At 28.2% G+C, this 26,325-nt stretch overlaps 1 protein-coding gene across 1 annotated transcript in view; it reads right to left on the reverse strand.

Moving 5' to 3' along the window:
* LOC145283510 (nicotinamide/nicotinic acid mononucleotide adenylyltransferase 1-like) overlaps positions 1-26,325 on the reverse strand; it is a 103,437-nt gene that overhangs the window by 30,620 nt on the left and 46,492 nt on the right. Inside the window, exons 4-6 of the mRNA XM_080132346.1 lie at positions 24,649-24,716; positions 15,913-16,058; positions 2,279-2,409 (exon numbers count right to left, since the gene is read on the reverse strand). Coding sequence (XP_079988472.1) covers positions 2,279-2,409; positions 15,913-16,058; positions 24,649-24,716 — 345 coding nt within the window. The remainder of the gene's footprint in view (positions 1-2,278; positions 2,410-15,912; positions 16,059-24,648; positions 24,717-26,325) is intronic.

Consider the following 26,325-nt stretch of genomic DNA (forward strand, 5'->3'; position numbering starts at 1 on the left):
AAATAGAACAAATTAGAAATAAATTAAACTCAGTGGAACCACCCATAAAATTTACACTTGAATCCGAACAAGACGACTCCCTAGCTTTTCTAGACATACTCCTCATCAGATCAGAAACCGATCTGAGTTTCAAAGTACATAGAAAGACCACACACAAAAACGATTATATTCATTACTACTCGCACCACAATGATAAAATAAAGACGGGCATGATTATTGTTTTTTTCTTGCGTGCCTTTAGAATATGCAGTCCCCAATATCTTAATGATGAATTTCAATATATTACGTATGTTTTAAGAAAACTACAGTATCCATTCTATTTCATTTCTTACGCAAAGAAAAAAGCTACGAAAATACACTATAACATAAACACACAGAAAAATAAAACAAATACCTCACTATTAAACAGACATCCTGGCTAACCGTTTTTCCTTAAATATTTCAACAAAATGAATAAGTTTACAGAAGGAAAAAAAAAAAAAAAAATGTACATATTTATTTTAACACATTTTTAAAAGTGTATATATAGACATCGAACAACCCAACCTTCCCATACGCACACATGTTTGTCCTTCCCGACATGGGTAGGATTCAAAAACTGTCCTCCTTTTCGTACGATCTATGACTTTTTCTTTTCTTGCATTTTTACTTCAATTATCCTGAAGATGTCCTCTGAAATAAGGACGAAACGTTGATTATTTTAATAATTTCATTCGGTTTTTCTATTTTTCTCAAAACATAACGTCAACCACCGCTGGTATTTTTACATTCCTTATACATATATATATATATATATATATATATATATATATATATATATATATATATATATATAGTCATCTACAGGCAATACTGTTTTGCTGTTTACAACTCATCAGTGCAGCTAGACAAGCAAGTACTCCAAGCCAGGATCGAAACCTAACCATCATCAAGCTGACAGTCTATACCTCTACCTCTGTGCTATCATACAGGATTTGCTGAATGTATATATATATATATATATATATATATATATATATATATATATATATATATATATATATATATATAAAATAAATTTCTGGATTTCTGCCTTTGGATTATTATGGACCATCTTCTTCCAATCACGGGATTTCCTTGGATTTTACTTGTGCAAATGGAAATTCAATTAACTTTCTTGAAGTTATATATTTGGATTTTACCGTCACCGGATTATTTATCTTCCACCAGACTATCCATTCATGTGTAATGACCTTTTTTTTCACCATATTCCCTCTGCTTCACTTTTTTTGTTTTCAAGTAAGATCTTTGACTTACTTGTAGTTTCATCAAATACTTTTGCATGCAAAATCCGATCCCGCATTTTGCCAATTCCTACCCTCTGATGAGAAGGAAAGTATTTCTTCGAAAGTCCGCGGATTAAGGACTATCCACTTATCTAGTGTTTCCTTTTCAGATTAAATATGTTTTTAACTCATTTCAAAGTGTTTTTAACATGTTTTATTAACTGTTTGCTCGTATATATATATATATATATATATATATATATATATATATATATATATATATAGAGAGAGAGAGAGAGAGAGAGAGAGAGAGAGAGAGAGAGAAAGAGAAAGAAAGAGAGAGAGGAAGAGCAAGAGACGGTGTTTATTTAGAAGTGGCAAACTTTAAATTAAAATAAATCACAGAAAAATATTTTATTATACAATGTGATTTATTCCAAAGATTAATTTTATTATAATTCAAATATAAATTCTTTCCTTTGGTCATCGGGATGCAACTAATGTGTATGAGAACATTTTTGTTCTGTTTTCGAACAAAAATAATCACATATCTATTTTATATTAAGAGGGAAATAACTCCTTGTCCTTTGTTATCTCATCTTCTTCCTTATTAGTGAAATAAAATGGTCTTTTGTGAGTAGTAATATACAAATATGAAAGAATAAACTGGATGAAAGTGATTCTGTGTAGATCAACATTAATAATTATCTATAATATAAATATCAACTGAAAACAATTACTTTGAAAATGAGACGAATGCCCATTGAATATTTTCCTGTTCTCGGCTGGTGAATGTATGGGTAGATAATCTGATTTTCAAAATGCTGTTTTGATCCAGGAAGATAACAAAGGGAAAAGAGTTACTTTCCTTTTAATGTAAAATAAATAAAAGCATTATTGTTTTGAATGCAGCAACATTATGACAATTAAATAAAGCAAAAAATTAGACTTTTTGATCAGTTAAATTGAAATGAATAAACTTGGTTTATAAAAATTAATCAGGGCAAACTCACATCATTTTCTTTCCAAAGACCTGGTTTTGCAAACGACTCCAAAAGGTCGGCTCCGCATAACAGTTTTAATTGGACATTGGAACTCATATCACAATGGCTTGGTATCGAAAGACGATTTGAATCAATTTCATCTAAAAAAGAAAACACAATATTAGAAACAAGAACAAAATTTAAAAGCTGGATTTGAAGTTTGCTTCTACATCTTCAGTCATCATAATCATCACCATCAGGTGATGGTTGTCTAGTGGTTAATGACACAGACTGATGACCCGGGTGCCCCAAGTTCAAATTCAGTTTGTTCTACAAAAAATCACTTTTACTTAGCATGTTGGCAACCTTAATGCTGTCCCTCCCGTAATCGACAATGTCTTTCTAGAACGAATTCTGATGAGAAAAATATTGAGGAAACTAACAACAGAATCTCCAGATTCATATGATGATGACAATGATGATGATGATCATCATCATCATTAGTTTAATGTCCGTTTCTGATATGCATTGAATGTCTTAAAGTAATTGATTTCAAAAGTAGCCTATCTCTGGTCAGGTCTTTATTTATCCCTCTTTCAGGTTTATCTTTATCAATTTCTCCCATATTTTCCTTGGCACTCTATGAAGTGAAACTGCTACCATAATTGATCCAAGAATTCTTATCTGTTCTTTCAACGTGACCATACTATCAAAGTCTCCTGTTCTTCATGCATATCCCTATACCACTCAGATTTAATCTTTTGATGAGAAACAGAAAGAGCAATGGATCTAATGTATACCCTCCAAGAAAGATTTGATGGGAAAGAAAAGTGAAAATGTAGCGCCTAATAGATAGTTTATGCAAAAATTACAAAGACTAAATCAAATTACCCAAATTCTCACACATACTTTACAGTTATCATCCTGATCGGATTGAGTCAACTTCCTCCTGAGCAAGAACTGTATCTCAAACAATCGCAGTAAAATTTTTTCGATCTTGGGCCAGATACGACTAAACAATCCTGACGCCAGAGACCGATTACTTGTGGGCCCATGAGTACCAACAGGTCATCCTTAATTGTTGTCAGGTTTTAAGCTGCCCACTGACATATTTGCACCATTTAAGCAGAGAGGGGAAAGAGGGTGTTGTAAATGAGCTTTCATTCTGGTCAATGAGCTGCATGTTCAAACTAATGGAGATGTCGTCGAAGAAAGATGGACGACAGTGAACATAGGTTTAGTTTTCGGCAGAGAGTAGAAACTGGAACAAGATCTCCACAGTGGCAATGCAGAATGCTCCAAAGGCAGACATTGTTAAAGACTTCCAGTATGTGCAGATCCGATGCTCTCAAAGACCACGTCTCACAACCATAGAGAAGAATGGTCCTCACCATTACCTGATAGATGCATTCCTTTGTATTTCCTGTCAGGATTACAGAGACCAGATGGGATGAAAGAAGGCAGAATGACTGTTGTACAGATTTGCATCAATATCAAATATTATCAAAGAAAAATTAGCCATGCTTTTGAAATCAGAAATTTTTGGATTTAGTCATAAAGAATGAATTTAAAGTTTTTGGATCACAATTTAGTATGATCCACTGGGATGCCAAGTACTTATTTTAGTTATGTCACCCACTATCAGTCGTCTGAAACACTCAAAATTGTATACGGCATTGCTGCTTAAGATATGAAGGGGATTCCAAATACAATCATAAATACAAAACAGTAAATGGGTTTACTGTTTTAGATGACAAAAAACTAAAAACAAACAAGACCTTTTTGCTTTGGACCATTTTTGTTCATACGTCACAATCAATTTCCTGCATTGATATAGCCTTCTTATATTCCTCCATTTACATATTGGCAAAGATCATAAGAATTTTTTTAAGCAGAAATAATTCACTTTATACAAATGTCAAATACACATCGTCTATTTTTTCCGAAAATCCAAAAAAGCTCACTTATCTTTAAAAAAAATTTGTCATTGAATATTGGATTTTTGATGAAAGTCAAAATGATATGTGCTTCTTTTTATTTTTAAAATAAACATTTATTTACCTCAAAGATATAAACAAGCAAGAGTTAAAATGTTTCTTTTTAAAAAAAGAAGCAGATATTTTTAACTTTCATAAAAAAATGTCAATATTCAAATACTTAAGACCATTTAAGCAGAAAAAGTATTTATCACATATGATACATGTTGCACTTCAAACTTTCAAATTGTTCAAATAACATCTCAGTGGACAAGAAATTTTGGTACTTGTGCAGATTTTGAACCAGATGTATCTAACCGTCCACTCAGCGTTGCCCGGAACACAACGTCAATCACTTGGATTTGCTTGTAATCTGACATTGGTGTAGTATTATGTTAGCAAGTCTGGGCAACACCAAAGCTGTGATAGTCAATTATGATTATTCAAGCCAAAAAGTTTTGTCAGCTAAAATATGTTTTAGAATAAATATTTATTTATATTAGTTCAGGAATGTAACTTTAAAATGATATCATAACAATTTAGTTGACAATTCCGAAATAATGACATGTAAGAACATTAGGTGATTATCTTAGTAACATATACTAATGAATGAGAGAGCTTAAAAGACATGTATCATTTAGTCAAGAGTTGGGAGTCAGAGAGAACAGATGCAGTTAGAGTCAAGAGTGGGACAAACAGTTTTCAGACTGTGATGACTCCAAGTAGAGGGGGGTCAGAAATAGCGATAATCAGAATCAGTGTTGCAACACTCTGAAATAAAAAGTTGTTGAAAATGAAATCCGAGGCTCTGTCATTTTTTGAGGAGAATTTCCATTGCAGCTTCCCATCAAACAAGACCAATGATGAACCCGATATGTTCCCAATTGACCAGATGTTGAAACCCAAAATAATTGTTATTCATCCTTTATGTTGTAAAGGTATTTATGTATATTCTTGTCCCATCATAAACTGTCTTTAAATGTACATAGGCACACAATAAACTCTAGACAATCACAATACTAGACGATCATAAACACATCATATAGATGACTGTGACATGTATATACACTCTCATACAATCCAACCACTAGAAGACACATCTATATATATATATATATATATATATATATATATACATATATATATATATATATATATATGTCTAGCCGCACTGATGAGCTGTGAAACAGCGAAACAGTACTGTATGTGGATGACTATAGTGCTCCTCACCTTGAGTTGAGCATATTGAGAAGTGAAACACGAATTACCATTAGCATATAAGCGACGCTCTTTGTGTAAACAAATCGAGCGGAGGTATTTCAGACGATATCAAAACATCGTTAAACTCACTACTCGTTCAAGCAGCCGCCAATAGCATAATGGTTAGGAGCCTTGACTGCCGTACAAACGGTCGGGTTTCAATCCTGGCTTGAGGTAGTTGCCTGTCTAGCCGCACTGATGAGCTGTGAAACAGCGAAACAGTACTGTATGTGGATGACTATATATATATATATATATATATTTCCAGCCCCCTAGTTTACTAAATATATATATTTCCAGCCCCCTACTTTACTAAATATATATATTTCCATCCCCCCTACTTTGTGCAAGCAGAGAAACCTCCGGGTTCAATTAGAATTATTTGGGTAGTCACAGTTTATTTTTGTTTTTGTTTTTTAACCTCCTCTCCACTCTTACTCCATTCCACTACCAAATATTCTAAAAAAAAAAATAATTTTCAGACTTATACCCTGTAAAAGTTAGTTTGAACGAAAAGCGCTTTGGGTGTATTTTAACGATCTTGTTTTTAATCGACTTGTTTATTTTACTGAATTGTACATTTGTTACATGTAACTTCCCCCATTTTTTTCCCTTTTCCTCACCCCGTTTTCCATCTTATTTTAGTTGACTGAATTTCCGCTATGGTTCACTTCTTTACAATTATTCTAAAATTTTGCCAATCGAATAAAGATATATATATATATATATATATATATATATATATATATATATATATATACAGAGCCTCACCACTATACAACACTGGGTTTGCTTGTAATCTGATGTAAGATGCAAGCAAGTAGACAACTTTCAGATAAAACAAGAAACTAGATGTTGCATGGAAACTATGGAGACTAACAACATTATAAATTTATCAATGTTAGACAAACTACTGCTGACGTTTGGAGAGGTAGTTTTTTTTTTGTTTTTTTTGTCAATATAAGAAATTAATCGATCCCAAAAAGAATTGCATTACATGTGGTGTTAGACGCATCATTGCAAAGCGACGGATATGGCTGAAGGTGCACAAATTTTTTAAACAAACATTCTTTTACAAAAAATAAAAATAAATAAATAAACAAAAGAAAATAACAATTGAATATTTTTTAAAACCTTTTCTTACAATTTTCTTTGAAAATAAAAATTTTTGAAAAAAACTTGACAATTAAAGAAAAGATACATAATTTGTTTTGAATTCAAAATTCAGATTTTTATGCTAAACATTATCTATCAAAAATTTAAACAAAAAAGACAATGATTATAGTACCCCTCCCCCGCATAAAAAACGAATAATAAAACAAAAGTAAACAGTAGATTTTTTGGTTTTTGGTTTTTAAAATGTGAGAAATGAAATCTCCCAGCCAATAGACACACAGACACAAAACGGTACTCTTAAGCTAAACTCGATTATTACCCTTTAACTCTGGCAACTCCATGCCTTGACACCAGATTCAATTCAGATATGTCCTTTGCTGTTTTATAGATTTCTTTCTTTTGCTGAACTCTCAACAAGTGTAAAGATCTGATAATAACGCACTCCAGCTTTCCTGACCACCGTTAGCTTCTCAGCAAATACGATAGCGCAAATAACGTTACTCTCCTCTCAATGAACTCTTACCATCTCTATTTTTGATGTAAATAAATCCACATTTATTTGTTATCATATATCAGTATGTTCTATCTCTTCATTATGCGACTTATGCTTCTCAATCACCTACCATTTATTAACAAAAGAAGATGGGATCCCAATTACATAAAAAGAGCATCCTATCCTCTACAACAATTTCCATTTTTCTGCTTTGTATCATTGTTAAGATTTGATCATTGGCGACGCTTGGCATAGTTCAGTGCTTGACGTCATGTTGCAGGCAAAATCAAGTGAACACTTAGGTGCATCCGGTTCAAAATCTGCACAAGTATAAAGATTTTTATATCCCAAAGGGAAAAAAATGATTAAGAAAAAGGTTGCTTGACAAGCTTTTATGTTTAAGGTAAATAAATGTTTATTTTAAAGAAAAAGAAAGCACACATCATTTTTGGCTTTCATAAAAAAATTTCAATATTCAAATTGTAGAAGTGACAGAACCGGAAGCAGGCAGGAGTTATCGCCCCTTAGGTCTATAAAAATACTATATGCTAAACGTTCCCTAAACAAGTAAGTAATCATATTTACAAAATTGCTAATATCTTTCTTATCTATGTAATTTTTTTATGTTGTGTTTACATCTATAAAGCATGTATTGCAGTTAAAAAAATTTGGATTTATGTGAGATTTGAACGTCAGTATTAATATCTAAAAAAAAAGAAGAAAAACTTTGGATTTATGTGAGATCTGAACTCCAGTATTAATATTGAAAAAAAAAAAAGAGAAAAAAAAACTTGGATTTATGTGAGACTTGAACTCCAGTATTAATATCTAAAAATAAAATTTTTTAAATTTGGATTTATATGAGATTTGAACTCCAGCATTAATATCTAAATAAAAAAACTCCAGCATTAATATCTAAATAAAATTCTTTTTTTTTAATTTGGATTTATATGAGATTTGAACTCCAGCATTAATATCTAAATAAAAAAAATCCAGTATAAATATCTAAATAAAAAGTTTTTTTTTTTAAATTTGGATTTATGAGATTTGAACTCCAGCATTAATATCGAAAAAAAAATTTTTTTTAATTTGGATTTATATGAGATTTGAACTCCAGCATTAATATCTAAATAAAAAAAATCAAGCATTAATATCGAAATAAAAAAATCCAGTATTAATATCTAAATAAAAAAAATCCAGTATTAATATCTAAATTTAAAAAAATCCAGTATTAATATCTAAATAAAAAAAATCCAGTATTAATATCTAAATAAAAAAATCCAGAATTAATATCTAAATAAAAAAAATCCAGCATTAATATCTAAATAAAAAAAATCCAGCATTAATATCGAATTAAAAAAATCCAGCATTAATATCGAAATAAAAAAATCCAGAATTAATATCTAAATAAAAAAACATCCAGTATTAATATCTAAATTACAAAAAATCCAGTATTAATATCTAAATAAAAAAAATCCAGTATTAATATCTAAATAAAAAATCCAGAATTAATATCTTAATAAAAAAAATCCAGCATTAATATCGAAATAAAAAAAATCCAGCATTAATATCTAAATAAAAAATCCAGCATTAATATCTAAAGAAAAAAAAAACTCCAGAATTAATATGTAAACAAAAAAATTAATATCTAAATAAAAAAATCCAGAATTAATATCTACATAAAAAAAACTCCAGCATTAATATCTAAATAAAAAAAAATCCAGTATTAATATCTAAATAAAAAAATCTCCAGCATTAATATCTAAATAAAAAAAATCCAGAATTAATATCTAAATAAAAAAAAACTCCAGCATTAATATCTAAATACAAAAAACTCCAGCTTTAATATCTAAATAAAAAAAATTAATATCTAAATTAAAAAATCCAGAATTAATATCTAAATAAAAAAATCCAGTATTAATATCTAAATAAAAAATATCCAGTATTAATATCTAAATAAAAAAATCCAGCATTAATATCTAAATAAAAAAAATCCAGTATTAATATCTAAATAAAAAAAATTAATATCTAAATAAAAAACTCCAGCATTAATATCTAAATAAAAAAAACTCCAGCATTAATATCTAAATAAAAAAATTAAGATCTAAATAAAACAAATCCAGTATTAATATCTAAATAAAAAAAATTAATATCTAAATAAAAAATCCAGAATTAATATCTAAATAAAAAAACTCCAGCATTAATATCTACATAAAAAAAATCCAGTATTAATATCTAAATAAAAAAATCCAGCATTAATATCTAAATAAAAAAAATCCAGTATTAATATCTAAATAAAAAAAAATAATATCTAAATAAAAAACTCCAGACTTAATATCTAAATAAAAAAAACTCCAGCATTAATATCTAAATAAAAACATTAATATCTAAATAAAAAAATCCAGAATTAATATCTAAATAAAAAAACTCCAGCATTAATATCTAAATAAAAAAAATTAATATCTAAATAAAAAACTCCAGACTTAATATCTAAATAAAAAAAACTCCTGCATTAATATCTAAATAAAAAAAATCCAGTATTAATATCTAAATAAAAAAAACTCCAGCATTAATATCTAAATAAAAAAAATTAATATCTAAATAAAAAAATCCAGAATTAATATCTAAATAAAAAAAACTCCAGCATTAATATCGAAATAAAAAAAAACTCCAGCATTAATATCTAAATAAAAAAAATCCAGTATCAATATCTAAATAAAAAAATCCAGAATTAATATCTACATAAAAAAAATCCAGTATTAATATCTAAATAAAGAAAACTTCAGCATTAATATCTAAATAAAAAAATCCAGTATTAATATCTAAATAAAAAAAATTAATATCTAAATAAAAAACTCCAGCATTAATATCTAAATAAAAAAAACTCCAGCATTAATATCAACATAAAAAAATTTGGATTTATATAAGATTTGAACTCCAGCATTAATATCTAAATAAAAAAAATCCAGCATTAATATCGAAATAAAAAAATCCAGTATTAATATCTAAATAAAAAAAATTAATATCTAAATAAAAAAATCCAGCATTAATATCTAAATAAAAAACTCCAGCATTAATATCTATATAAAAAAAATCCAGTATTAATATCTAAATAAAAAAAACTCCAGCATTAATATCTAAATAAAAAAAATCCAGTATTAATATCTAAATAAAAAAATCCAGAATTAATATCGAAATAAAAAATCCAGTATAATTATCTAAATAAAAAAAACTCCAGCATTAATATCTAAATAAAAAAAATCCAGTATTAATATCTAAATAAAAAAATTAATATCTAAATAAAAAACTCCAGCATTAATATCTAAATAAAAAAAGTCCAGCATTAATATCTAAATAAAAAAAATCCAGTATTAATATCTAAAAAAAAAAAATTAATATCTAAATAAAAAAATCCAGAATTAATATCTAAATAAAAAACTGCAGCATTAATATCTAAATAAAAAAATCTAGTATTAATATCTAAATAAAAAAAATTATATCTAAATAAAAAAACTCCAGCATTAATATCTAAATAAAAAAAATCCAGTATTAATATCTAAATAAAAAAAATTAATATCTAAATAAAAAAAGCCAGAATTAATATCTAAATAAAAAAATCCAGCATTAATATCTAAATAAAAAACTCCAGCATTACTATCTAAATAAAAAAATCCAGAATTAATATCTAAATAAAAAACTCCAGCATTAATATCTAAATTAAAAAATCCAGTATTAATATCTAAAAAAAAAATTAATTTCTAAATAAAAAAATCCAGCATTAATATCTAAATAAAAAACTCCAGCATTAATATCTAAATAAAAAAAATCCAGTATTAATATCTAAATAAAAAAAACTCCAGCATTAATATCTAAATAAAAAAAATCCAGTATTAATATCTAAATAAAAAAATCCAGAATTAATATCGAAATAAAAAATCCAGTATTAATATCTAAATAAAAAAAACTCCAGCATTAATATCTAAATAAAAAAATCCAGTATTAATATCTAAATAAAAAAATTAATATCTAAATAAAAAACTCCAGCATTAATATCTAAATAAAAAAAACTCCAGCATTAATATCTAAATAAAAAAATTAATATCTAAATAAAAAAATCCAGAATTAATATCTAAATAAAAAAAACTCTAGCATTAATATCTAAATAAAAAAAAACTCCAGCATTAATATCTAAATAAAAAAAATTAATATCTAAATAAAAAAATCCAGAATTAATATCTAAATAAAAAAAACTCCAGCATTAATATCTAAATAAAAAAAATTAATATCTAAATAAAAAAATTCAGAATTAATATCTAAATAAAAAAACTCCAGCATTAATATCTAAAAAAAAAAAAATCCAGTATTAATATCTAAATTAAAAAAAATCCAGTATTAATATCTAAATAAAAAAAATCCAGCATTATATCTAAATAAAAAAAATTAATATCTAAATACAAAAATCCACCATTAATATCTAAATAAAAAAATTAATATCTAAATAAAAAAACTAATATCTAAATAAAAAAATTAATATCTAATTAAAAAAAATTACTATCTAAATAAAAAAAAATAATATCTAATCAAAAAAAATTAATATCTTAATAAAAAAAATTAATATCTAAATAAAAAAAATTAATATCTAAATAAAAAAATTAATATCTAAATAAAAAAATCCAGTATTAATATCTAAATAAAAAAAACCAGCATTAATATCTAAATAAAAAAAATAATATCTAAATAAAAAATCCAGCAGTATATCTAAATAAAAAAATTAATATCTAAATTAAAAAATCCAGCATTAATATCTAAATAAAAAAATTTATATCTAAATAAAAAAAATTAATATCTAAATAAAAAAAATTAATATCTAATTAAAAAAATTAATATCTAAATAAAAAAATTAATATCTAAATAAAAAAAATTAATATCTAATTAAAAAAAATTTATATCTAAATAAAAAAATTAATATCTAAATAAAAAAATTAATATCTAAATAAAAAAAATTAATATCTAAATAAAAAAAATTAATATCTAAATAAAAAAATTAATATCTAATTAAAAAAAATTAATATCTAAATAAAAAAAATTAATATCTAAATAAAAAAATTAATATCTAAATAAAAAAAATTAATATCTTAATAAAAAAAAATCTAAATAAAAAAATCTAAATAAAAAAAATTAATATCTAATTAAAAAAAATTAATATCTAAATAAAAAAAATTAATATCTAAATAAAAAAATTAATATCTAATTAAAAAAATTAATATCTAAATAAAAAAAATTAATATCTTAATAAAAAAAATCTAAATAAAAAAAATCTAAATAAAAAAAATCTAAATAAAAAAATTAATATCTAAATAAAAAAAATTAATATCTAAATAAAAAAAATTAATATCTAAATAAAAAAATTAATATCTAATTAAAAAAAATTAATATCTAAATAAAAAAAATTAATATCTAAATAAAAAAATTAATATCTAATTAAAAAAAATTGATATCTAAATAAAAAAATTAATATCAAAATAAAAAAAAATAATATCGAAATAAAAAAAATTAATATCTAAATAAAAAAAATCTAAATAAAAAAAATTAATATCTAAATAAAAAAAAATTAATATCTAAATAAAAAAATTAATATCTAATTAAAAAAAATTAATATCTAAATAAAAAAATTAATATCTAAATAAAAAAATTAATATCTAATTAAAAAAAATTAATATCTAAATAAAAAAATTAATATCTAAATAAAAAAAATTAATATCTAAATAAAAAAAATCTAAATAAAAAAATTAATATCTAAATAAAAAAATTAATATCTAAATAAAAAAATTAATATCTAATTAAAAAAATCTAAATAAAAATATTAATATCTAAATAAAAAAATTAATATCTAATTAAAAAAAATTAATATCTAAATAAAAAAAATTAATATCTAAATAAAAAAAATCTAAATAAAAAAATTAATATCTAAATAAAAAAATTAATATCTAAATAAAAAAATTAATATCTTAATAAAAAAAATCTAAATATAAAAAAATCTAAATAAAAAAATTAATATCTAAATAAAAAAAATTAATATCTAAATAAAAAAATTAATATCTAATTAAGAAAAAATTAATATCTAAATAAAAAAATTAATATCTAATTAAAAAAAATTAATATCTAAATAAAAAAATTAATATCTAATTAAAAAAATTAATATCTAAATAAAAAAATTAATATCTAAATAAAAAAAATTAATATCTAAATAAAAAAATTAATATCTAATTAAAAAAAATTAATATCTAAATAAAAAAATTAATATCTAAATAAAAAAAATTAATATCTAAATAAAAAAATTAATATCTAAATAAAAAAATTAATATCTTAATAAAAAAAAATCTAAATAAAAAAAATCTAAATAAAAAAATTTATATCTAAATAAAAAAAATTAATATCTAAATAAAAAAATTAATAACTAATTAAAAAAAATTAATATCTAAATAAAAAAATTAATATCTAATTAAAAAAAAATAATATCTAAATAAAAAATTAATATCTAAATAAAAAAAATTAATATCTAATTAAAAAAAAATTATATCTAATTAAAAAAAATTAATATCTAAATAAAAAAATTAATATCTAAATAAAAAAAATTAATATCTAAATAAAAAAAATTAATATCTAAATAAAAAAAATTAATATCTAAATAAAAAAATTAGTATCTAATTAAAAAAATTAATATCTAAATAAAAAAATTAATATCTAAATAAAAAAAATTAATATCTAAATAAAAAAATTAATATCTAAATAAAAAAAATTAATATCTAAATAAAAAAAAATAATATCTAAATAAAAAAAATTAATATCTAATTAAAAAAAATTAATATCTAATTAAAAAAAATTAATATCTAAATAAAAAAAATTAATATCTAAATAAAAAAAATCTACAGTCTTACTTATGTGTACTCTGCCTATTGTTGTTTGTTTCAACCAATCATATACAAATTTCAAAAACATCATAACTTGTTTTTATCTATTTACTTTATTATTATTTTATCAGTTTGCTCAAGCTGGGGATGGGGCATTTACCCGCTAATTCAGATATTCCAACCAAGAGATCTTTTTAAGATTCTAACGGTCCCTTTTAGTGCAACTGTTTACATTTCTCTTGCACTTGGTTCACTGGTCATATTTGCCAGGTAGTGTTTGACATTATTTTTCAGGAGTCGAGGTGCTCCTATAATTACTGGAATGGTGGAGATCTTCCAAAGATTCCAGTTTCTCTTCCCTCTCAGCTCTGTTTAACACATTATCATTGAAGGTACTAACTTCTACTAAGGTTGCTTCTTCTTGTCTCATATACTACAGTTGTGTATGTTTATATGTTTAATAAGCTCAGTCTTAAATTAATTAAATGATCGTTATGAATCCAAAAACATAGCTGCTAGGCATAAGAGTTGGCAATATGGGTTATAATTAGTATTATGTTTCTAAATTTTTTAGATGAGGATTAGTTATTTGTATTATTTGGATTCATCGGACTACTGTTCTCATCTTCATTGTCATTTCATTCTCACAATGTTTCAGTCGATGTAGCCTATGACCTTCAGGTATATCTTGTCGAACTCGGAAACATTTCTGTTGAACTTGAGAAACTGGACAGAACCTTTTATTTACTTCACGGGAATAGCGTGCTCTTGTTCTGCCAGCTATGACTGGATAGAGGTCCTAAGTAATTCGCAGTTGTATTTTTTGGTTGCCCACACTGAAAATTGAACCTTCGACCTTCAGGAGAATATCAATTACATAATTGATTTTCCAAATTACTTTAACCACTGCATCACAGGTCCTTGCAGAGGGCATGCTACCCCGATCAAGTAAATAAAGGGTTCCATTCGAAATTCTGTGCAGACTCCTGAGCTCAACAGAAACATTTCCTGAGTTCAACAGAAACATTTCCTGAGTTCAACAAGTTACACCTGAAGGAGATTACATCAACTGAAACATCATGAAAATGACATTCAAAATAAGAACAGTAATCTGAAGAATCCAAATAATACTATTAATTAGTTTTAGTTTTATGCAAAGGAGTTATAAAGAGGTAGAAATCCTTCATAGAAAATTCGAATACGTCAGAGTTTTGTGAAATTTTATTAATAGGTATTAGATATAAATTGATATTCTCCAAATTTCAGATTCTTTGGGGAATTTTAAGGACATTTTAGGGGAATATACCATGGGAGTAACCTTTCATTTGAAAATTCAAATATTTCAGATTTGCATTGTCATCCATATTAATTGGATACCAATTAAGCAATGTTCTCTGAATGTCAATTTCTGCTTAAGACCTCTTAAGCTTAAGGATTAAATTTTAGACCTCCTTGCAGCTTCACCTGTCGACAATTTATTCTTTATTTGCATCTAAAAGTAAGCAAGAATTCCACGAGCAAAGTTTCATTTGCAGAACACAATACTGTGGGACTGCTTCCCAGCTGATTATAACATGATCGTTTTCAAGACTAAAGTAAATAAGTTCTTGTTGAGCAGTCCTCTTAAATAATTAAACTCTACTCAAATTCCACCATTACTGATCAACGCAGTGTTGTCTCACCATCTACCGAACACTCATTAATCCTTGAGTGGCTCTCTGGCTTTGATCACGGTGATCTCCACTTCAGTAAAATAAATCAAAATCATATAATGAATTTTGCTCAAAATTGAAAGTGTTTTCCAAACATAATTTTATAAGTACAGGACAGGACAGGTATTTTTCTAGTAATACTATATACAATAGTTAAAATCTTATCAAATATAATAAAAAATATCAAACCACATACCAAAGTTTGTTATTAATTCTTTTTCAAAAGTGTTCTTTAGAGAGACATTAGCATTGCTGTCTATCGTTCGTAATCGGCTGTAATGGTGGTCGAGAACTCGGGCGGTTTCTGTCCACATTTTTTGTTCACTTTCCCAGGTGTCTAACCTGTACGAAAAGGAAAATATCAAGATTTATAGATAACAGAAATGAATGGTGAAAATGTATCGATGTTAAATATTATTACTTTATTGAAACAATAAGCTGATACAAATTCTAAGTTAAGATATAAGAAAAGGTAATGTAGATGATAAGGTTGTCACAAGACTAGAATTAAAATTCAATATTAATATTGTGAAATATTAATGGGTATATTAATTGTATTTCTTATAACAAAGTAGTATTCCTGCCTGTTTATTTGTTTGTTTAGAATTTGATTAATAATTACAAAAAGTACACTATGGCTGACTGGGATAGCTTCCGTACATTCATATCTGATTTACCTCTGCACTCCATGTTTAAAAAGGAAGTGTCCTCTATAGTATCAGATCTGACCGAATGGTTAATTGTAGGCATAGACCAATTCATACCATCTAAAAAATTCCAACAAAAACCTAACAGTCAGCCATGGTTCTCCCCAGAATGTGCTGCTGCTATCGCGCACAGAAATCACTTTTTCCATAACTACCAACGTAATAGATGCACTGAGACTAAAGCTGCTTTCAGGACTGCCAGCAACCACTGTAAAAGAGTAATAAAAAATGCAAGAGAGCTATATGCCCAGTCTGTTAAATCCAAGGTAGCTGATCAGCGGCTTGGTTCCCACCAGTTTTGGCAAATAACAAATAGGATCTTGAACAGAAGTGTGCGTTCTATCCCAACCATTATCAATGGACCAGAGGTTATCTCGTCAGCGTCAGACAAGGCCAAACTATTTGCAAAGAACTTTGCAGCTAATTCTACCCTATGCGACGAAGGCCATCAACTCCCCATATTTCCTCCTATAACACAGAACAAGCTAGGTAACATACAAATATCCGTGCATGAGGTTGCCAAGCTAATAAAAAACCTAGATTCCAGTAAAGCAACTGGCCCTGATGGCATCCCAATTATAGTGTTAAAAAAGCTTCAAGCAGAACTTGCTCCCATACTTACGAAACTATTTAAGCGCTGCCTTAAGGAGAAGTGCTTTCCGACCCCCTGGAAGACCTCCTCAGTTTGCCCTGTATTTAAGAATTCAGGTGATAAGTCATCTCCCTCTCAATACAGACCAATAAGTCTTCTCTGTGTTATGAGTAAGTTACTGGAATCAATATTAAATAGAGAAATAGTCAACCACCTCAGCAGGAATAGCCTTCTTAGTGACACACAATATGGTTTCCGCTCTGCAAGATCTACCGCAGATGTGCTGACGGTTATATCCCACAGGATTAGTGAATCTCTTGACAAAGGCTTCCTTTCTAGGGCAATTGCTCTCGACATATCAAAGGCCTTTGACAAAGTATGGCATAAGGGTCTACTTCACAAGATTTCCAGCTACGGTATAACTGGAAATGTTTTCTCAATCATTAAATCATTTCTCTCTGATAGGCTCATAAGAGTAGTGGTAGATGGACAAAAATCGGAGGCCTGCAATATAAATGCTGGAGTCCCTCAGGGGTCAATCCTCGGCCCAACTCTCTTCCTGATCTACATCAATGACCTCCCTAAACACATACTTAAATCATTCGTTGACATCTATGCTGATGACACGACCATCTACGGCAACACATCAAAGGCTGTAAATGACGAAGTTCTCTCGGATTCTCTCTCCTCTGATCTCGAGCGCGTGGTTCAGTGGGGGAAGATGTGGCTAGTTACCTTTAATGCATCCAAAACCAAACTCCTATCCTTACATCATCAACGCTCTGATCCCCAGCTGGCATCAATTGTGATGGATGGCTCTCGTCTGGGTGAGGCCCCGTGTTTTGACAAGCTTCTGGGTTTGACCTTTACTCCTGATCTGAAATGGAACAGGTACATCAAGTCTGTTGCCAAGGTCGCAGGAAAGATGGTGGGATCCTTCTACCGCTCCAGAAGATATCTCACTACTGATTCAATTCTCTATCTATATAAAAGCCAAGTACGGCCAAGGATGGAATACTGTTGCCATATCTGGGCAGGAGCTGCCAAAAACAGCCTATCATGCCTTGACAGAGTACAAAATAGACTTCGTGGTTTAGTGGGGGATGCCCTTTTCTCTACCCTGCAACCCCTCTCCCACAGAAGAGACGTTGCGAGCCTATCCTTGTTTTATCGTTATTTTCATGGCAGGTGCTCGTCTGAACTCCGATCTCTGGTCCCCCCTCGCCAATCTTTCACGAAAAACACCCGTCTAGCTGAATCCACTGTGAAAAATTTCCCCCACTCTATATCTGTGCCTAAATCAAAACGCGGATTTCATGAGCAAAGCTTCTTTCTTAGAACTGCACGCCTGTGGAACTCTGTTCCGTCTGCCTGCTTCCCTCCGGACTACAACTTGGATGTCTTCAAGTCTAATGTTAACAAATTCCTAATGAACCGCCCCCCTAATTAAACACTTCATAAAATCTCCTCACTAACGTGATCTACTTACAATAACCCTTATCCCTGAGTGGCTTCCGGGCCTTGATAAGTGGTGATCACTGTGTAAAAAAAAAAAAAAAAAAAAAAAAAAAATTTCACAAATTAATTTTTATACTGAAAACAGGCGTTTTCATACTTTCATTCCAGCATGATTTCTTTATATACTATTAAAGGAAACGTACAGCTAAAGAGTAACCTCATTTGCATTTTACACTAAAGAAAGTCTATTTTAATATTCAAATTGTGAATAAAAAACAAAGACGAATAAAACTTTATTATAATAGAAACATTTTTTAAATAAAAATGATTATTCAAATATAAATTTTTAACAACACATACAGATACAGGCAGTTTTCTTAGAGTCAAAATAATTAATCTTTTTAACACTACATCTCAAAAAGAATTTTTCTTGTTATTTAAAGAAAGGATTCTAATTTCAGACATTAAAACCATCAAATAGTATGACCTGTATAGATTTTGTATTTTAGAACACATTTTGTCAGAGGAAAAAATGATAAAAAAAAAATGAAAATAAAATGTTATAGGGAAATTAAGACAAAAATTCAAAATGAAGTATAAAAAAAACAAAAAACTTTACGATGCTTAGTAAATAAGTAAGGACTTAAAAAAAAGTCTCATCTTTAAATTTGTGAATATTCCATCTCCATTTTGCGCTCTATTTATGGAATTTTTTTGCACTCTATTTATGGGTGAATGAATCTGCTGACTTTATCCAGAGGTTACAGGACTTGGCGAAGAGGAAGGAGTGAGCTCTTTTAACAGAATTGTTTATATTTTTATTTATTTATTTATTACAGCAGTTCAAGTGTAATATGAACAGACATCTCGTTGCTCAACTCTCTACACAGAATCCCTATAAATTTGGTCACCAATAGGAGCCTCTTACATCAAAGTGGCTCTGTGCCTTGTTTGGGATGAAATAACAATAAAAATATAAATATATTATTATCACTAGATTTTTTTTAATTCAGTTTTCACCCCAAACAAAGCACAATGCCACTTTGAAGTAGGGGGCTACTATCGGGAACATAAGTTGCAGGGGTATTATGAAGAGAGATGAGTAGCAAGATGTCTGTTCACATTACACTTGAACTTCTGCATGTCAGTACACTTGGAAAAGCAGAATCCCGGAAGGGAATTCCAAAGTCTATCAGTTCCGGGGTAGAAACTATTGGAGTAGAAGGCCTTCTTACACCTAGAGATCTCTACTATGAAGGGGTGGGATTTGGCTGTTTGTCGGGTTTGTCGAGGGTATTCACGTCGAGGGGGTACAAGTGTTTGTAGTTCGTCAGAGCATTCACCATTAAAATACTTGTAGAACAGGCAGAGGGATGCAACATTTCGTCGATGTGACAGAGGCTGAAGCATAGATGACAGTTCAGGACCTATCAGGTTGGCGACTCTCTTTTAAACCCTGTCCAGGCACCAGCCCAAATGTGACAACAGTACTCCATACATGGGCGAATGGTGGCCTTATAGAGGTACAAGATACATTCAGGCGTAAGTAATTTTCTAGCATGGTAGAGAGAGCCCACCCCTTGCAGCAGCCTTGGCAATGTTCTCAATGTATCTATAATCTATAATAGTTCATGTTCCCTGTAAACTTTAGGCCGAAGAGTTCAAAGGAAGTACTTTCGGGTAATGTGTTCTTGACCATCCATTTTTGTCCCCATTCCACTACAGATTTGAGGTCATCCTCGAGTGTTTCTGCCATTTCCTTGGATAACTTATTTTTTTTATGTGTATTTTAGCACTGATGAGTTCCCTTGCTGAGGTAAAAATAAAAACACTTGTACAGTAAACCATATATACATATTAGTATATATATATATACGTGTATATATATATATATATAATTATCCACATAAAACAATATGTATGCCGCTCCCCATGTGGGGGTACTAAATTGGTTAAAGGGACAATTATTCCCAACTCGCATTTAGGTAAAAATGCACTTTCGTAAATAATTGAATTCATTCAAAACGTATCGCTAAAACAAAAACAAATAACATATATCTATCTTCTTCTATCTATCTATATCTATATATCTATAAAAACAGAGATGTGTGTGCCACAGACGATTTCTGATTGGTTAATAATTTTTTTTCGGAGAACTTCAGTCTATAACAGTTACGTACAATAAAATTTTTTTTCAATATTTCCATTTTTTAATGTCGTCACTAAACTGTATAAGTACCAGACTATCAATACACACAAAAAAATATAGATTTATTTTTGGGTAAAGTTCCCCTGGGGTTTCCTTTCACTTCAGTAAATAATGGTATTTTGTTATATATATGGCGTACTATTATCCTTATATATATGATGTTCATGTTTATATATATGTATAAGTGATAGTGTCTGTGTGTGTCTGTGCGTCTGTGTGCATTTCCCTACGCTAAAACTCTGTCAATTTTAAGCCTACAGATTCGAAATTTGATATACAGGGTACTGAGATTTGGGAAATCGATGTGATAGGTTTTCGACAGAAATTTGGCGATTAAGTGGTCAATATTCAACAACTAGACCTTTGAGAACTCTACCAAACTCCTCCTACAATTTAAGGTCTGAACACGTGATATTTTATATATAGATTCCTTGGACATGGATCTAACTTATTAACTTTACTTGATCCCTAAACAATAAATGTTAAGAGGTCATAATAGGGGTCAAAGTTTAAAAAAATTTACCTTTTTTTTCCTCAGCATACACTTCAAAACACCTGGGCAACGCCGGGCACCGATTGCTAGTATATCTATAAAAACAGAGATGTGTGTGCCACAGACGATTTCTGATTGGTTAATCCAATAATCACATCTCCTAAAAAACAATGGTTTCTACGCTCTTACCTTTACCATAAAATATTATGGCTTTATTTATTGTCCATCTTGGAAGGGTTTAATTTTTTCCTAACTTGCGATTTACAAATTAAAAAAATACGAAACTACAATCTAACAATCGAACCTCCGACATCACGGCCGCCATTATGAAACTAAACTAAAAAAAAAAACGCGCGTTCACTCATGGTCTTTACATTTCGGGTTTGGTTACTTGTGCAGTTTTCCATTGACATTAAAAAATGGAAATATTTTAAAAAATATATATTGTACGTACTCGTCATGGGATAAAGTTTTCCTACAGAAAAAATCACGTAATTTCATCAAGTAGTTATTTTTTTATAGCGAAAAAAGAAAAAAATCAACGCTACAAGCGAGTCATTATTAATTAAACAGAAAGTTCAAGTAGGGGGATTTCCCTTTTTTTTTTTATATCGAGGCCAAATTTGCGAAATTTGGCCTTTTTTTAAAGCAGTTTGGCCTTCAAAATTTCTGTTTGGCCTTTTTCCTCACCGATGAAATAAAAAAAGCAAATAAAAACAACGCAATAAAACTTTTAAAAATACGGCACACTTTTGTTGTTCTTGTTTGTTTTTTTTGGTAATTTTCCTTATTTTTATATTTATTCAAGATAATACTATTAAATGGACACTATTATGCCAAATTACCCCCCCCAAAAAAAAAAATTGCACAAAGATTCGAGATTTAAGGTTTTGACGAGATAATTTAGCGAATTGTCCGGACTATTGCGAGAGAACCATCCATTAGTTTTTCCTGAAATTTTGCCACAAATTGTATTTCAATACATAGATGTGCATAGTAACAACATTTTTTTCCGAAAATTCCCGTTGCGTCTCCAGATTTCATCGGTGAAGAAAAAGTCCAAACAGAACTTTTGAAGGCCAAACTGCTTTTAAAAAACGCCAAATTCACGAAATTTGGCCTCGCTATCATAAAAAAGTGGGAAATCCCCCAACTAGAACTTTCTGTTTGGTTAAGAATCAAGGTGGCTGATTTATATATTACTCGCTTATAAGACTATCAATACACACAAAAAAAATATAGATTTATTTTTGGGTAAAGTTCCCCCGGGTTTTCCTTTCACTTGAGTAAATAATGGTCTTTTGTTAAATATATGGCGTACTATTATCCTTATATATATGATGTTTATGTTTATATATATATATATAAGTGATAGTGTCTGTGTGTGTCTGTGCGTCTGTGTGCATTTCCCTACGCTAAAACTCTGTCAATTTTAAGCCTAGAGATTCGAAATTTGATATACAGGGTACTGAGATTTGGGAAATCGATGTGATAGGTTTTCGACAGAAATTTGGCGATTAAGTGGTCAATATTCAACGATTTGACCTTTGAGAACTCTACCAAACTCCTCCTACAATTTTGGGTCTAAACACGTGATATTTTAGATATAGATTTCTTGGACATGGATCTAACTTATTAACTTTACTTGATCCCTAAACAATAAATGTTAAGAGGTCATAATAGGGGTCAAAGTTTAAAAAAATTGACCGTTTTTTTTTCTCAGCATTAACCTCAAAACACCTGGGCAACGCCGGGCACCGATTGCTAGTATATATATATATATATATATACCCACACAAGTGTTTGCTCATATAGCAATAAACAAACTTTTTGATGAACATAATTTGTTTTTGTTTTCAGTGAAGAATATAGTGATAAAAATTTATATACATATATATATATATATATATATATATATATATATATATATATATATATATATATATATATATATGTGTATAATTTGAATTTGCTATTCTTCAAAGGTAGGGTAGCCAGTGAAATATAACGAGGTTAATACAAGAGTGCTCAATACAGCAGTAGAGCAAGTTACATTTTCAATTTGTCTTTACATAAGCAGTAATTTGTTGCTACACAGTAATAAGTAAATAAACAAATAGAAAAATAAATAAACAAATCCGCTGTCATTTTTAACTAAGTACATGACGTTTGCATTTTAATCTTTAATATATATATGCATATTTATATAAAGGACAGCAAAATCTAACATATACCAGAAACATGAAAAGATTTTATTGATAAACATGTGTGCTGGAACATTGAGGTTTTATTTATATATATATATATATATATATATATATATATATATATATATATATATATATATATATATATATACATATATATATATATATATATATATATATATATATATATATATATATATAGGGGGTGTCCACAAAGTCTGGCTACATTATATAGCCAGACTTTGTGGAAGAATCCTCTAGATTATGTAGCCAGACTTTGTGGGCACCCTGTATATATAGCCACACACACACACACATATATATATATATATATATATATATATATATATATATATATATATATATATATATATATATATTTAGACAAATATTATTGAATAGCACGGAATTATTCTGTTTTACAATTTTCTTTTTTATCTTCTCCAATCTCCGAATAGTCCTTTTTGTGCTTTTTTCGAAATTGTATATGTTGGATCCATAATCGCGAGCACTTTCGACAGAAGTACTTCTATCATCCTCAGGCATATTGTAGAAATAAATGTAGGGATTGTTTTTTAATTTACTCATATATATATATTTTTCCTAGTCACGTGGTAATTTGTTACAAGTTAAGTGGGCGGACTTTTTTTTTTCTTTTTTTTTACATATATTAAACACATTTATATATACAACTTGTAATGTAGCCAGACTTTGTGGACACCCTGTATATACAACTTCTCTTCCAATTTTCTGATTTTTAATCATGTCAAATCACACTTTATTTTCCTTTCGTTGGATTGATTGCTGCTATTTTTTCTGATGAGTTAAGGCAAAATAGATTCACTGATTGATATAATAAGTAAGTGATTGTTTTTGTGCTACAAAACAAAATGTCAACTGAATTAAAGGAATAAATTGTAAGATGGTCAACATCATGAACTTTGGAATACAGACTTTTGTCATTCATTCACTATATTGCTCTGTAATTACATTGAGCTTCTTAAATAAGGATTGGTATATATTATAAGGAAATGAAGTAGATTTCCACAGAAATTCACTTGTTTCATTCGTCGTCGTAAATCGACAAAATCTAACACTAAATCCATGGAGGATGCAGCTTAAAACATATTTTCCCGAAAATCTCCGACTCCTACCTCTCATCCACAGATTTATCACCCTCACCTTCACCAGAGTGGGGGTGGTTCACAAGTAAATAGGTTAACAATTATTGGAAAGGATTTAAAAATAAACCAAGAAGATGCTTACCTGACCCAATCGGAGGATTTTAATCCCAACCGAACCATTTCGCAACGATGCTTGGCGCAAATGAGACCCTGATGAAAATAAATAACCATAAATAAGCAGAAAGCTGTTATTAAAACAATAGAAAAAGATGACAATAAAACAAAAAGTATTCAAAATGAGCAAAATTTATAACCTGTTGACTTAGAATAAATGCTTTATGCCAAATCCGTGGTTGAATATGGTTACATTTGTTTGTATATTTGAATTAAATACTATTAATCCATTAATCTCTGCCTATCAAACGGATACTATAATACTTTACTGCAGCTTATCGAAACAAATGTCCCTATAACATTTTAGTCAGATCACTCCAGTAGTTTCCAAACAAAAAGTGAACATATAAATATCTTTTTATATATAAAAATAAGACATTGACTTCTCTCCACTCATAAGTATGGACAAGGACAAAAAGTTATAATGTTCTGTTTAAGGAGAAAACTACTACTACTGCATGTTTACTATAACTTGTTCCTCGAGTTCTTGGGTTGAACATTTGGGTCATCGACTTTGTCAAACGGCTTTTCTCCACTTGATTTGATCCATTGTCAATGCTTAACTTTTGTTTTAGGTTCTGCTTGATGTTATCACTCAACCTCTTTCTAGGTTGACCTCTTGGACAGACTCCAGGAGCTTTAATGATTATTTGTATATCTATATATTAATACGGTAGCGTGTGTGTTCTTTTGTGTGTCATGCTTATATCCGGGTCGTTTATGTTCTTCTATTTCCTGTCATAAATAATTTTACCAAGAATCCTTAATAAGTTTTGGTTTCGGTTTAGACTATAGCTGATGGCACTTAAATCATCTACTTTTGTTTTATAAATAATTTTATCAAGAATTCTTCATAAGTTTTGGTTTTGGTTTTGATTATGGCTGAAGGAACTCAAGTAATATATGTATATATATATATATATATATATATATATATATATATATATATATATATATATATATTTTATTTCAGTTTCGATTCAAGCTAATGCACCCAAGTCATATGGATTTATATTTTTGTATTTTTGAAATCGCAACTTTATAACATATAAAAATCAATAGAACATTAACTCTATAATAATATATACGAAATCTGCAAGAATTAAAATATCATATTTTACTTTTACTGGCCGTTCGTGCTTGCTTAGATAATTACTTTTACAGTTTTAACAAAAAAGCTACAATAATATCAGAGCGTTTCCATTTACACTAAACATCTACAGAATGCTAACATCAATATATTACATATGAAGGAGTCCCCTGTGGAATTTCCACAGGTCCCACTAGTTATTATTATTATTATTATTATCATTAATATATATATATATATATATATATATGCATACATATATATATATTGTGTGTATTTAGGCAGCATTCTTTCATTTAAACAAAAATTAAATATAGCAGAGAACTTCCATTTTGATTAGATCTTTTTTTATGTTTTCAATTTTTCTGAGTCAGCATTGTTAAATACCAGTGACAAATGGAGATTCAGAATGACTGGAAACAATGCAGAGATAAGCGGAGAGCATATACAGTACCTACAACTCCCAAATAGTCACCCATCTGATACTAACCAGGCTCAACATAGTTTAACTTTAGTGATCTCATGAGAACTGGTGTGTCAACATGATTATGCTGT

This window comes from Euprymna scolopes, chromosome 8, assembly GCF_053919585.1.
Source record: "Euprymna scolopes isolate OS-2025 chromosome 8, ASM5391958v1, whole genome shotgun sequence".
Taxonomy (NCBI): Eukaryota; Metazoa; Mollusca; class Cephalopoda; order Sepiida; family Sepiolidae; genus Euprymna; species Euprymna scolopes.